Source organism: Mauremys mutica, chromosome 10 (genome assembly GCF_020497125.1).
Source record: "Mauremys mutica isolate MM-2020 ecotype Southern chromosome 10, ASM2049712v1, whole genome shotgun sequence".
Classification (NCBI taxonomy): Eukaryota; Metazoa; Chordata; order Testudines; family Geoemydidae; genus Mauremys; species Mauremys mutica.
In genome coordinates, this window is record NC_059081.1 from 37738202 (window position 1) to 37753977 (window position 15776).

The 15776-nt window shown below is 41.2% G+C and overlaps 2 protein-coding genes across 5 annotated transcripts in view; one reads left to right on the forward strand and one right to left on the reverse strand.

The window, feature by feature from the left end:
* The window catches only part of METTL5 (methyltransferase 5, N6-adenosine), a 15483-nt gene extending 9406 nt beyond the window's left edge, over positions 1-6077 (reverse strand). For 2 of the 4 annotated variants that reach the window (XM_045031949.1, XM_045031953.1), the window contains exons 1-5: positions 5819-6049; positions 2100-2219; positions 1257-1371; positions 596-777; positions 157-239 (exon numbers count right to left, since the gene is read on the reverse strand). In XM_045031949.1, coding sequence (XP_044887884.1) covers positions 157-239; positions 596-777; positions 1257-1371; positions 2100-2208 — 489 coding nt within the window. In that variant the 5' untranslated portion in view covers positions 2209-2219; positions 5819-6049. Of the gene's footprint in view, positions 1-156; positions 240-595; positions 778-1256; positions 1372-2099; positions 2220-3779; positions 3917-5818 lie in introns of those variants that run through there. The other 2 variants (XM_045031951.1, XM_045031952.1) reach the window with 2 other exon arrangements.
* Positions 6078-6229: 152 nt separating this feature from the next.
* UBR3 (ubiquitin protein ligase E3 component n-recognin 3) overlaps positions 6230-15776 on the forward strand; it is a 206026-nt gene continuing 196479 nt past the window's right edge. Inside the window, exon 1 of the mRNA XM_045031947.1 lies at positions 6230-6678. Within this exon, the coding sequence (XP_044887882.1) occupies positions 6230-6678 (449 nt within the window). The remainder of the gene's footprint in view (positions 6679-15776) is intronic.

Below are 15776 nucleotides of genomic sequence, written 5' to 3' on the forward strand. Positions count from 1 at the left end.
TAAGCGCTATAAATTAAGTATCTTAGTTTTCAAACACCCAAGGCACAGGTATTCATCTTGGCTACTGAATCCATATTTGATCTTACAAAAGTAGTGGAAGATTAGATTGCCACTTACACCTGCTTAATGCTTAACCAGCTGAAGACAAGGACTTACTTTTCGTGTTGAAGTTTTGTGTAGGGAATATACAGCTGTTTGTGCCATTTGCAAAGCTACCTTCAGAAAAGTCATATCCATTCCTGTAAGAAGAGGACCCAAGCTGCTGTTAAAGTCTTATTTGTCTGCATTTAAAGTCTTAACTTCTTTAATTTCATCCTTAGGTGTCCTCTTTTTTAACCCTAATAATTGCAGTTATGCTTGCAGCCTGTACATTCTGAAAAGCTGTGTTGAGTACATTATGGCTCTGAAGAGGGTGTATATTTCCATATTTTTCCTAATTGTGGTGTCTAGCATAGGTGTAGATAAGTTTAATTGTAATAGCAATATACAAATGAACTATTAGTTCAACTAGTTATTAAATGCCAATTATTGTAAAATTTTTAACACCATTTGCTGAAAAGTAGGAATATTTTAATTGCTTTTTAGAATTACCAACCTTTATTATGCTTGGTCCCAAAAGGAGGATTCATAATTACTGTGTCAAAAGTTTTTGATGATCTGGCAGGTAAAGAACATACATCACACTGAATCATGTCAATATTTGTGAGGTCAAACTCTTCTGCATTTCTACTAAATATTTCCAGGGCATCTGCATCTAGGTCAAACCCCACACACAACCTGGAAAATGGAAAACAATAATTGACAATGCAGTGTTTTTCCTTTTAAAAGATGTGGTACATTTTTTTTTTCAGAATGCACATTTCTAAACAGTCAAGTTTGTTCCTGCTATAAAGTTTTGAGAGATGTGCCTAAAGCAGAACAGTGATATTTTAGAAGTAAATTACTAATAAAGGAATACAAGTAGTGAAGCTTTTTATTTTTCCAAGAATTTTTGAACAGGATATGAACCATTTGGAGAATTTTTTTTCTAAATTACAAGATGCTCTATATTTAAAATATGTATTAGAAACAAGTGCCCCTATTACTTATTATTTGCATGCTCATACAGGGGCTAGATCTACTAAAATGTGTGGTCATGCACTCATTTTTAGTTACCTAAATTAAGTACAGTCTAGCATTGGTCATGTTCTTAATCTTATCTCATTTAGTTCTATATTGGGAAAGAAACAAAGAGAACTTGAGTGTTAAACACTTACCCTGCTCCTAACATTACACTTCCAATGCTGAGTACACCACAACCACATCCTAGATCTGCAACCACCTTGTTTTCAATATCATCAAAAGTGTTGTGAATTGTATAAAGCATACATGCTGAAAAATGAGATTATAGGATAAGAACAAATAGGCAGTTGACAAGTCAGTGTATTTTCTTTTGTCCTTCACAAAGCTTTGAGGCAGATTTCAAAATTAAGCAAGGACACACAGGCTTTGGTAGATTATACAGGAACCATGCTATACACAAACCTAGTGATCTCAGTAAAATGCACATCCTAGTTTACGTATGGAAACAAAAATTGAACAGTAAAAGAATTCAACTCATTGGTCTTGCATGTTGGTCTCATACGTACAGTGGTGTATTCATTGTAATTATGGAAGGTGCACAAGGAAATTTTGTTTGTGATGGTCCTACAGGGGAAACGGTATTTTATAATTACTCCGATTGAAAGATCAATATTAAAACTAAGAGCCGTGTTTCTGTGTTCTTAATACCTGACGCAAACAAACAGTTCTTATCAGTACAAATTAAAGTTTTCTGCAACCCACATCCTTAACTTTAAAATCCATTTATTAGATTTCATTGTTTGTTTGAGATATTAGAGACATTTACTAAAACACATGCATTAGTTTCTCTTTAAGCAATCTATGGCAATAATGCAAAAGCCTCTAATGAACTTATTACTCTCTCAGGACACACACAACAAACATCTAGAAACAAAAAAACATTAAGCAGATTTTTTTGTTTTTTACTGTTTAAGTATTGATACAGTGTTGGCAACAGAAAAGTGAGAATCTACAACAATTTTATGTTTAATCTCTACCTGCAATGTGTGGTCTTGTTGGATACTGTTCAAGAAGTAATTTTGGATTCTCAAAATCATCAACTTGCTGAAGACGGCTTTCTAGTTCCTTAAGTTTTAACTTCTTCATGTTTTTCTCAACTAAAAAAAAAAAAATTAGTTTATAACCAGGCATAGGTTTGCACTATTAAAATTGTTCTTAGTTATACATAATACAAAAACTTTTAAAAACTAATTAAAAATAAACATACATTAAAAAAAACAAACATCCTGTTTCTCAGGGTAGGTCCATACTTACCCGCCGGGTCGACACAGAGTGTTCGACTTCTCGGAGTTCGAACTATCGCGTCTAATCTAGACGCAATAGTTCGAACTCCGAACGCGCTCCCGTCGACTCCGGAACTCCACCACCGTGAATGGTGGTGGCGGAGTCGACGGGGGAGCCGCGGAGTTCGATCCCGCGGCGTCTGGACAGGTAGGAAATTCGAACTAAGGTAGTTCGACTTCAGCTATGCTATTCGCGTAGCTGAAGTCGCGTACCTTAGTTTGACAGCCCCCCCCCATAGTGTAGACCAGGCCTCAGACTTGCCTTTTATGTATATAGCATACCAAGTGTAACTTAGATCATATAGTTGGCAAAAACCAAAAACAACCCCCCTACATTCCTGTTTGGCTAATGAACACACTCAAGTATTAACTTCAATAGCAGCTGCAGATGTTCATTGCCTTACTGCATAGGCCCCATAGCTAATGCTATGTCTGCAAATCTAGCTGGAAGTCATGTAAATATGATGTATCTGCAAGTTGACTCCCTTTTCTATCACTTAGCAATTTATCCCAGAATCAAAAGTGAGTGCTGTGAGGATTAATTAGTTAATGCTAGTAAGTGACTGGATTAAATAAAGTTATATATAAATATTAACTATAATAATATTGAGGTTAATTTTTTTTTTTAAATTGGTCTTGATCTGAAGCAGGTTTTCTGCTTCCTCACCTGTCTGAGGAGCCAGAAAAATGAATCCTCCCCTCTCCCCTTCTGGGGCCCTAGTGGGTCACCTACCTTCTAGGGCTACCACTACTGAACTCTCTATCCACACACACACTCTTCCTGTTGGTATGCATACTTCCACCTTTTCATGTTCTCTGTATGTATAAATATCTCCTGTCTGTGTGTTCCATTCTATGCATCCGAAGAAGTGAGCTGCAGCTCACGAAAGCTCATGCTAAAATAAATTTGTTCGTCTTTAAGGTGCCACAAGTACTCCTGTTCTTCTTCCTATAAAATCAGGACATCTGGTTACCCTAGTCTCAGAATATTCGAGAGACAAGATGGGTGAGATAATATCTTTTATTGGACCAACTTCTGTTGGCTCCAGAGACAAACTTTGGAGCCTCTGAATGGTTCCTTGAAATATGTGTTAAGTACTTACTCGAACCCAGTAGTTCTCAAGAAAGCCTGAGTGCAACACTAAATAAATGCTGGAGGCAAAGTTGGGTTTGGGGTGAAGGCTGACAACCCCCACATAATAACCTCCTGATGTCTGAGGGATCAACCCCCAGTTTGAGAATCCCTGTGCTAACCGCTCTGTTCCACCTGTATTTAGCTGACACTCTGAGTACATTTCCCAGACCTGAAGAGGAATACTGTCTGTAAGCACCATAGCTTGTCTCTATCACCAACACAAATATTATGTCACCCACCTTATTTTCCCTGCATTGCTCCTTCTAGACACAGCAGAAAGAAATGGAAGAGATCACCCTGTGTTGGCAGATGGAGAGGAACACTCTCCTCCTTTGCTGGTTTGTCCTCTCTTAGCTGAATTGAAATTGGGCTTTGTGAAGGATACATAATAACCACTCTTTAAGGATATACACACAAAAAGGCAGAGAATGCATCTGTAATTGAGTACATATGCTTGCAAATGCTTATTTGTAGGAGTTAAATACATGAAGATACTACTTTTTTCATTATTCTTCCAGTAAAGTGCAAATGTTCAATGTTTTGCAAAACTTGCAGGTACAGCTTTCTCTTTGTCCAACACTTTAGTGACCAATAAATGTCTGCAACAAAATTCTAGTTCCAGTATTTCAAAGCAGTGACTCAAGAGCTATTAGGTAGATTTGAATTCCTCCCAGGTCACCATTTCCCTAGCAACCATCTCTTTATTTCATATCATAGCCGTTGCTTAGCACCAGATTTTAGTGACCAAAACATTGGCAGCTCCTTTGTCTATTAGAAAGACTGTCATCTTTTAATAGATTTGATTTAAATGTTTTTACACTTATTTGCAATTCTTTCCTAGAATTCTGGGAAAAAAATACCATGCTGATTACACATTATTCCTTGGGTTTTATGTTCCCAATGTATCAAAATACAAGACCCAGAAGTTTACTTTATTGATGGAGTATGCCAGCAGGAAAGTTAGAGAAACAAGTAATATCTTCTAGTATCTTTTTCAGCTCTGTGACACTCTCAGTTCCTTACCCAGACCTGAAGAAGAGCCATGTGTAGCTTGAACGCTTGTCTCTTTCACTGACAGAAGATGGTCCAATAAAAGATATTACCTCACCCACCATCTCTAATATCCTGGGACCAACACAACTACAACACTGCAAGCAGAGAAGTGGACAGCCCTAGGAATGATGTTGCAAAACCAGCAGAGGGAGTATCCACCTTGTTAGGTTTTGTTTATTTGTTTTGTTTATTTGGCAGGCCAAATAAAATGTAGGTCTATTTTTGTTAAGGCAACTTTTTTTTAAAATTTGTCATCGCTCAATGGTAAATTTAATTAGAGCTAATATTACTTCAAAAGTATTATAGCCAATAGTTGTAAATTTAAAAATATTATAATCCTGAGGTTTTCCCCCTTTAATTTGTAAAAATGTAGAGTCCTGTTCCTACAGTTTACAGTGCAGAGCCCCACACAGAAACAGCAGTAGTCTGCTCTGTATTGTAAATTGCAGGATTGGCACCTATGGCTGCTTAAATTTGATTTGTGGTTTCATTGACTTAATAGTAACAGTGTTCCTTTATTATTTATTTATTTATTTTATTTTATTTTTAAGAGCCTAAAAATGCTAGCAATCTCACATAAACAAGAAGAGGCATAAATCCAGCCTTTATCATTTTAATGGGATTACTCATGTGAGTAAACCCATGCACAAGTGTTTACAGGTTTGTGGCTTTATTGTTCACTTTTTGTTCACTGTTAACATTTCATTCAATGTGGACAATGAAAATAGGTTAGCCAGTTTTACTTTTGTTTCTAGTCATTTTCTTCTTTCTGCTTCGCAGGCAGGGCCCAGATCCCGCAAGTTTATACTGTATACAGATTCATCCCTAGGGATGATCTTGCATATTAAAGGCCCCATTCAGCAATCACAACAGTGCAATGTTTAAATCCAAACAAAATGTTTTTTTACTTGAAAATTAAAAATAATTAAAACATTTCTATTAGTATAGGTTTGTATAACCTCTCTAGAAATATTGTGTTTCTCCATAAATACAATGGCACAATGCAATTGATCCAACGATCGCAAGCGACCAGTATATATTTAAGTTTGGATGGGCTAGGATCACAAAGAGGAGGTAATATTATGATCATGTTGGTCAAAACTTGTATCCATTATTTTTTCTTAAACAAACGACTACAGTGAAACCTGCACAAGGCACCTCCCTAAGCAACCTTCTGACTTGGGCGCCTATCTCACAATATCACTGAAACCAGGGTTCACCTTACTTTGCGCGGAGAGTCTCAGAGGAGAGGCGCTGCAAATACCAGGCCAAACACGAGGATGGGGCTAAAGGACACGACAAGGTCCCTCTTGAAAAGTTCCTGGGAAGTTACCTCCGTGGGTAGCATCTGCCTAGGACGTGCTGATCAGGGCGGGGAGTGCGCGAGAGGCGCCCGAGGAAGGCGGGTGGCGGCGGCCCCAGACAGGGCCCGGGAGGAAGAGGAGGGACAATGTCAGGAGGAGGCAGACGCGGGGCGGGGGCAGCGGGCGTCTTGCGGCGGGCACGGTGCCGGCTCCCAGGCTATCGCGAGAGAGGCGCCGCTAGGAGGGGAGCGAGGGCGGGGGTTGGAAGCCCCAGAGCCGGGAGCTCGGCGCAGCAGTAGCGGCTCCAGCGTCCCGGGTTCCCAGTGCTCACCATGGCGGGGGCCGGTGCGAGCGCCCGGGAGAAGCGGGCCACGGCGGCGCGGCTGAAGGCGGCCCTGGGCGGCGGCGGCGGGGAGAGCGGGGCGGCGGCGGAGCTGCAGGCGTTGCTGGAGCGGGCGCTGGCCCCGGCCCCGGCCCCGGGCGGCGGGGAGGCGGCGGCCGAGGCGCTGGAGTGGTGCCGCTGCCTGCTGTCGGGCGGGGAGCCCTGGGAGGGCTTCGTGCAGGCGGTGCGGGCCTACGACCCGGCCACGCTCTGCGGCCTGGTGTGGACGGCCAACTTCGTGGCCTATCGCTGCCGGACGTGCGGCATCTCGCCCTGCATGAGCCTGTGCGCCGAGTGCTTCCACCAGGGCGAGCACGCCGGGCACGACTACAACATGTTCCGGAGCCAGGCAGGGGGCGCCTGCGACTGCGGCGACGGCAACGTCATGCGGGAGGCCGGGTGAGCGCCGCGGGGCGATGGGGCCTGGGGCTGCGGGCTGGCACCTGCAGTTGCTGCCCTAGTGGGTGGGCCTAGGACTGCAGGTGAGTCGGTAGCCGGCTGCCGAGGGAAGAGGTGGCACAGCTGGAGGGGGTCGCTTTTTGGGGGAGGGTCGGGCTGGTGCAGTGATGTGCCGCTAGCACTTAAACAGAGGGCTCACGCAGAAATGTCAGCTGTGAGCTTGTGCGGGGCTCTGTAACCAAGAGTTTAGCCTGCAAAGCCTATATTGCTGAAAAGAACCCCGCTTGACTCTCCCATCAATTTTGCAGGGCTGACAATGTTATTAACAATGCACCTTTTTACTTGTACACAGAGAACATGTGACACAATCATAGATACACAATAAGCATGGAACCCACAAAGCCATTTTTGTGGTTACTTTCCTGGCACTCCCTACCTCCCTGAGCATGAGAGAGGATTTTGGTTTAAAGGGGAAAACAGATTAATACTGTCTCTCAGTTCTCTGGCCTCCCCTTTGCAGCACAGTTGTACAAACCCACTGCTTTCTGGTCTTGCTCAGGTGTAACTGGCACTGTACATGGAAATTAGTAATGAATCTGATAATACACAAAAAGAAATAAATTCAACTCCATGTTAGCTGTGTTTGTTGAACAGACTGAAACAAGACAAAAAAAGTCAAAATATTTTGTCAGTAGGTATGATGAGATATACAGAGATCAGCTAAGAATGCCATTTTGACATACTTTATTTTGAGATTCTTACCCTTCATTCTGAATGCTGTTCATAACTTTTAAATCCCGGAGTCACTACCCTTATGTGAGTGGTGCGTGATTCACAGAAGCAGGCTGGGCTCCAAGAAAAGTGAGCAGACCATCAAGGATCCTTCTTACTTTAACTAATGTGATTCCAGTTATAGTGTTGATCAGGCCTAGGTATACAATTATAAAAAGGGGAACGAGGAGGTATGCCTTGTCAGAAAAGAGAGCAGTCAGCCAAGTAGTAGTCAAACAATGGCTAATTTGTAGGTATGTCTTGATTATTGAGGAGATGAAAAAGATGGTAGTGGGGAAAGCATAATTACAAGAAAAAGTAAACAGCAGTAATGCTGCTTTGGTTCCTTAAATACAGAATGTGTACTGGCTGACTTCCAGAAGAACACCAGTTGTTTAACCACATTACTCAGAGTAAATACTAGGTAGATAGTATTAGATAATGTTATCAAAAGAGTCATCCAATCCCTTTCAACAAAATTTTCAGACATGGCATCTGACAGTAACTTATAGGAATGCATGAATGTTGTAGCCACTCTCGAATGAACTCAATGTTTTTGTCTTCTATCATTTTTCTGTGCATCACCCTAGGGTGAACATGTTGCACAAAGTGATCACTCTCTCGTCCTCACATGAAACCTGCACAACGCCTTTAAAAGGAAAGCATGGGAACTTAAATTCCTAACTCTGCTAGACACCAAAAATCATGGACTTGATAAAGAGAATAGATTTATGGTTCATTACAACAATCTGTAACTCACTAGCCCTCCTTTTTCCTATGACTGTAGAGGTGTTAACTGCCTACTTCACCTTGAATGGTCTCTTGCAACGTATGTTAACTCCTTACAGTTCCATCTTGAATTTTAGCTGTGACACTCTGAGTACCTTTCCCAGACCTGAAGAAAAGCTCTGAATAAGCCCAAAAGCATGTCTCTTTCACCAACGGAAGTTGATCCAATAAAAGATATTACCTCACCCGCACTGTCTCAAGAATGTAAGGAAACATTAAAACTTTCCCTTTCTCTGTTTTACATCTTTATTCCTTTTTATTTAAATAAATCCATCTAACTCGGTGGATAGCCTGTGGACCGCATGTTGCCCATCAGGGTAATCTGCTGGCAGGCTGAGACACAGTTTGTTTACATTGACTGTGTGCAGGTGCAGCCCCCCGCAGCTCCCAGTGGCCATGGTTTGTTGCTTCCGGCCAACGGGAGCAGCGAGGAGCGGCACAGGCCTCAGGAATGTGCTGGCCACCACTTCCCGCAGCTCCCATTGACCAGGAATGATGAACTGCAGCCACTGGGAGCCACGGGGGGCTGTGCCTCAGCATCAAGCAAAATGTCTTGCGGCCCGCAATCAGACTACCCTGATGGGCTGCAGGTTGCCCACCACTGATCCAACTCATTCTGTTCCTCTATTTCCTTTCTTTCTGCATTCCTCTTTAGGGTATTCTCTTATCCTTGCCTTTTTCTGATTTTTTTTTTTTTAAAGTTGTCTCCTTGACTCATTCTTTTCCTATAATAATCTCCATTCACCAGCTCTATTACCTACAACTTTACTCAATATTCTCTGCCTCTCTTATTTCTCTTTTGCTGCTCTTCTAGCCTGTCTCTTTCACTCCCACTTTTTTCCCTTCTCCAGTGTTCTGTGAACCTCTCCCCCTCTTCAGTTCCCCTCAGTTGGATGGGAAGTCTCTCTCCCTTGCCTTGCTTTGCTCTTAATTGGAGTATTAAAACCCTGAGATCAGTGGTCCAGCTGTTTTCTTGAGGCAGTCAGCTATCTCTACTGTTGGTGTCTCCAGTCTTCCTCTTCTGAGACACTAAGGTGAGAGCACAATAGCTCCCTTTAGTAATGGGAGGCCAAAGAAAGAGAAGGATTGTTGATTGGTGTGCCATTCGAGTCATTTGTGACAGACACAGGGCAGGAATTTAGTGGGACATGGCCAAATTGAAAAACACATTTTGAAAATAGTTTAAAAGCAGTTTTTGGGTCAGTAACTTATCCCAAATTTCAGTTTTCATAATCAGTTTCCTATTTTAAAACTACTACTCAGCTGTGGGGAAATTGGTTTTACAAAGAAGAAACAAAATTGTTGTTAAATCCACAAATTAAACACATTAAAAAAATAACATTTCTCACCTGAAGCAAATACTCACCAACAACCACACAACAAAAACACTAACCCAGGAACCTATCCTTGCAACAAAGTCTGTTGCCAACTCTGTCTACATATCTATTCAGGGGATACCATCATAGGACCTAAACACATCAGCCACGCCATCAGGGACTTGTTCACCTGCACATCTATCAATGTGATCTATGCCATCATGTGCCAGCAATGCCCCTCTGCCATGTACATTGGCCAAACCGGACAATCTCTACGTAAAAGAATAAATGGACACAAATCAGACGTCAAGAATTATAACATTCAAAAACCAGTTGGAGAACACTTCAGTCTCCGTGGCCACTCGATTGCAGACCTAAAAGTTGCAATATTACAACAAAAAACCTTTAGAAACAGACTCCAACGAGAGACTGCTGAATTGGAATTAATTTGCAAATTGGACACCATCAAATTAGGCTTGAATAAAAACTGGGAGTGGATGGGCCATTACAGAAAGTAAACCTATTTTCCCCATGCTTATTTCTCCTTCCCCCCCCCCCCCCCCAGTTCCTTACATCTCCTTTTCAATTGCTGGAAATGGGCCATTTTCATTACCACTACAAACAGTTCTTTTTCTCTCCTGCTGATAATAGCTCACCTTAACTGATCACTCTCCTTATAGTGTGTATGGTCACACCCATTGTTTCATGTTCTCTGTGTGTGTGTGTATATGTATGTGTATATATATATCTTCCTGCTGTATTTTCCACTATATGCATCCGATGAAGTGGGCTATAGCCCATGAAAGCTTATGCTCAAATAAATGTGTTAGTCTCTAAGGTGCCACAAGTACTCCATTTCTCACCTAGTTTTTAAGTTATAGTGATCTAAGGTGTTACCTATAATATTAGTTGATAGAAATAATAAAATTTAGACAAATGGGAGGGGGAAAGATGGATTGAGCTATCACTGGTGGAGTAGGAATAGGAACTATAGAAAGTTGTTGTGTGGGGCAGATCCCATTCAGTGAATATGGTCATTCCAGATAAAGCAATACAGGAGAACATCAAAGTTACGAACACCAGAGTTATGAACCGACCAGTCAACTACACACCTCATTTGGAACTGGAAGTACACAATCAGACAACTGCAGAGATACACTCACACAAAAGCAAATACAGTACAGAACTGTGTTAAAGGTAAACTGCTAAAAAAATAAAGGCAAAGCAGCATTTTTCTTCTCCATTGTAAAGTTTCAAAGCTGTATTAAGTCAATATTCAGTCATAAACTTTTGAAAGAACAACCATAACATTTTGTTCAGAGTTACGAACACATTGTTCAGAGTTATAAATAACCTCCATTCCTGAGGTGTTCGTAACTCTGAGATTCTACTTTATTTGTTTTGATATTTTTTCTTAAAAAGTACAAGAACAATACTGTGAAGGTGAGCTTCACTTTGCTAATAAATGTGTTACAAAGTGCATTTGGTACTTAGAGGTCGCCTGGTCTAAATATAAAATTTAATATAATTATAAATATAACATTTCCTCAATTTAACTAAAGATATGATGTTAAGCTGGTGCAATTTGGTGTACAGGGAAAAGCTAAACCTAAGTAAGACAGGTTTAAACTAATATCACAGTGTCCACATACTAAGTTCCACCAGTTGAGCTGAATTGGTTTAACGTAGCACTTTTAGTAAATCTGGTGCAATTTTGTGTGTAGATTAGGTCGTCGATACGTAAGAAGTACTGATGTGCAAAGCTAAGATAGCAGCTTTCAACACTTGGATTTATGCAATAGAAGTGTGGTTTCTAGCCTGACATAAGGTCACTGCAGCCTAGGCATCTATTAATAGCTGAGAGATTCAAATGTGGAACCTGCTTACAAACTTTGTCTGCCATCTGCTTTGCTCAGATAAAATTTTGTAGTTACTATCCGTGAAAGACACAAGTATTGATATTATGTTCCTCAGTGTTTGTGATTTGATCGCCTGTGTTCTGAACTTTTACTCGACATATTGACTTAGAAGAAAGCTTTCTAATGCAGTCTTAGCTAAGTACACAATGATTTGTTTACTGTAGTATAAATCTGTCTAGTTCACCATGTAGTGCACTGTCTCTTTAAAAGGGTTAATTGAAACCCAAAGATAAGAGACTGTGATGTGGTAAGGGTGTATAAGTGCTTCAGTAAAGCTTGTATTTAAGATTGTAATCTATTTCTTGCAGCTACTACAATATACAATTTTATATTAGATGTCTGTAAATGAGGAAGTTTGCATCTAGCATGACATTTAGGTGCTGGTGTGTGTGTCAAGTAGCTTGCTGAGTTTTGAGATGTTACAGAAAATGTTAGGTTAAAATTTATAAATTGCTGTACAAACCTTTTCATATCCATGCCATTTTCAGCACTTCTGATCTCCTTTATTACATAATGTTGTCATAGCCACTGCATTTGTAGTTCTGATAATACATCTTGGTTATTAGAAATGATTTATACCAGGGTTTGAAAATTTACTTGGACACCTACTTGTGAGAGGTTTAACCCTGCTATCTAGAGCAAGATTTCCCAAACTTTAAGAGCCAGTGACCTGGTTTCAGACTAAAATGTTTTCTGACCCTTTCTTCTAAGATGTTTAACCATGAGTAAGTGAAATTTCATAGCTGTATCAGAAATAACTAATAATGAAGTTTTGAAAAGAAAATTTAATTGGAATGGTGTCCCTAGCCTTTGTTTGTCAGAGGATGGAGATGGATGGCAGGAGAGTGATCACTTGATCATTGCCTGTTAGGTTCACTTCCTCTGGGGCACCTGGCATTGGCCACTGTCGGTAGACAGATACTGGGCTAGATGGACCTTTGGTCTGATTCCTGGTACGGCCGTTCTTATGTTCTTAATTATAAAAGGTTTACAAGAATTTAAATACACTCCCAACTAAGTGTTATGGATGAGCCTGTCTTTTTGATGAAAACTGTCCCATCCAAAGTTGAAGGTGTGTGTGTGGAACACTTAGGTCCCTTTCAGTTGACAGGCGACTGGGGGGACTTTGTTTTTATTACTACCACTCAAGAGAATCCTGACTGTTGGATACAAAGATGAAAAATGGAATGAGAGCTTTCAAGACTTTTGTTACTAAAACTGAGTCCCCCTTCTTCACAGAGCACTACTAAGAACTTACGAGATATGAGCTATAGAAAGTCAGTTGTGTTTGTTGTTTTGTTTTGCAGTTGCCCAGTCACTTTTGCCAAATGAACAGCCTCTGACTTAAGTGAAGGAAAGCAACCTCTTTCTGCTTCTCTGGGTCATCAGAAAAATAGTTCTTCAAATGCTGACTTATGAATTCCTGATAGTTCTTATCTAGTTCTTTTTAAAGCTTGGTCTACACAGAGTTAGGTTGACATGAGCTGCCTTACATCGACCTAACTCTGTAAGCGTCTACACTAATATGTACCTTCCACTGATGTAACTTGTCCACTACCACAATTTAATAATTCCACCTTCACAAGAGCGCTTAGGTAGATGAAGTTAGGCTGACGCAGTGTCAGTGTAGACACTGCCTTGCTTACATCGGCTGTTGCTGTCTTTCAATTTGAAGCTATTCTACATTTCCCCATTACTTTTGAGAAGAAGAACTTCTAAATTTTTTTGATGTCTGTTTCTACTCTGACATGTATGGATAGAAAACTCTCATTGTGCTCCTGAAGAGAAGAATTCAACTCATTTTCATCCCAAAGATGAGCAAGGTGAATTATTGAGCGTGTAAGTGAGGTCATTCAGGAAAGCTTGCTTTTCTGCCCTTAATTCTAAGAATTGCTAGCACTTTACCTTATGAAAGCCACCTCACTTTGGCATGAAAGAAGAGTTGCTGGTGAATAGCAAACAAAGAAAATTTTCCTATCTGCATTCTGATCACTTTTCTCATTTGGTTATCTCACAAGAAAATATGTCTGAGACCACCACCTAAGAATGTGGGCATTTTCTCAAGTTAATTGAAATATTACTGCGGCTGTGATTGTCTACCGGCAATTTTCATATTTTGTTTTTTTTTTGGACTTGTGCCAGGATTTCTCACTTCTGTTATCTTGTTTTGTTGTATTTGACCCATACTTGGTCAGACATTTCATTTTGCTCTTGTTTAATTATAGGGAGGGGCTGGTAGCACTGCATATCATTTGCATTGCCTGACACTTTCCATGATAAGACCCTGTTTTCAGTTCCTTATAACATTGGCAAATTTTAACTGTTAAGGCTGAAATTTTCCATACTGGGTGTCTGTCTCAGGCTGAATATTTTTGGAAAATTTCAGCCAAAGTGGTTGAACTGTTTCTGAGAATGAAGTTAGTGAAAACAAAGTTGTTCATAGATTACAGAAGATTAAGGTCGGAAGATACCTCAGAAAGTCATCTAGTTCAAACCTCTGCTCAAAGCAGGACCAACCCCAACTAAATCATCCCAGCCTGGACTTTGTTAAGCCGGGCCTTAAAAACCTCTAAGGATGGTGATTCCACCACCTCCCTAGGTATCCGGCCAATGGGAGTGGCAGGGGTGATGCTTGCAGGCGCGGGCAGTGCATGGAGACATGCTGTCCTCTTCCCCCCAGGGCACAAAAAGATGTGCCAGCAGCCAGCTGCTTCTGGGAGCGGTGTGGGGCTATGGCAGCCAGCCCGCCTGAGCCCTGCTGCGCTGCTGGCTAGGAGCCACCTGTGGTAAGTGCCTCCCGACCAGAGCCTGCACCTCACTCCCCCCTTAACCCCTCCCCCCAGGTCAGAGTCCCCTCCTGCACCCAAACTCCCTCTCAGACCCCGCAGCCCTTCCTGCGCTGGGCCCCAGGTCTGAATCCCCTCCTGCACCAAACTCCCTTCCAGAGCCTGCACCCTCTCCTGCATCCCAACACTCTGCCCCAGCCTGGAGCCCCCTTCTGCACCCAAACTCCCTCCCAGAAAGAAACTAATATAACAGGTGTTCTAAGATAAGAAGTAGCTATTTCGAATTAACTTAACGATATTCTACATGATTTAACACTGAAATGTAACCACAGAAAGGCTTTATGTTAATTAAAAGGCAAGTTTAGTATAGCGTTAATAGCCACAATGCCATAATTCTGATCATTTTGTTTTAAATTAGGAAAAAGACTTGTATACAGGGGCCCCACGTAATCTAATAGCCCCAGGCTCACAGGAGAGATATCCGGCCCTGGACAGGACTAAGTATTATCTAGACCATCCCTGACAGGTGTTTGTCTAACCTGCTCTTAAAAAAATCCCCAATGACATAGATTCCACAACCTCCCTAGACACTTTATTCCAGTGCTTAACTACCCTGACAAGAAATTTTTCCTGATGTCCAAGCTAACCCCCCTTGCTGCAATTTAAGCACATTTATTCTTGTTCTATCCTCAGAGGTTGAGAACAGTTTTTCCCGTTCTTCCTTGTAACAAGCTTTTATGTACTTGAAACTGTTATCGAGTCCCCTTTCAGTCTACTCCAGACTAAACAAACCGAATTTTTTCAATCTTCCCTCATAGGTCATGTCTTCTAGACCTTTAATCATTTTTGTTGTTCTTCTCTGGACTTCTCCAATTTGTCCACATCTTTCCTGAAATATGGTGCCCAGAATTGGACACTATATTCCAGTTGAGGCCTAATCAGCATGGAGTAGAGTGGAAGAATTACTTCTTGTGTCTTGCTTACAGCGCTCCTGCTAATATAGTGATTCTCAAACTTTTGTACTGGTGACCCCTTTCACATAGCAAGCCTCTGAGTGTGACACCCCCCCCCATAAATTAAAAATATCTTTTTATATATTTAACACCATTATAAATGCTGGAGGCAAAATGGGATTTGGGGTGGAGGCTGACAGCTCACGACCCCCCGCATAATAATGTCACGACCCCCTGAGGGGTCCCAACTTCCAGTTTGAGAACCCCGTGCTAATACATCCTAGAATGATGAATGCCTTTTTTTGCAACAGTTTTACACTGTTGACTCATATTAAGCTTGTGATACACTATGACCCTCAGATCCCTTTCCGCGGTACTTCTTCCTAGGCAATCATTTCCCATTTTATATGTGAGCAACTGATTGTTCCTCCCTAAATGGAATACTTGTATTTATCTTTATTGAATTTCATCCTGTTTATTTCAGACCATTTCTCCAGTTTGTCCAGATCATTTTGAATATTAATACTATTCTCCAAACACTTGCAACTCCTCCCAGCTTGGTGT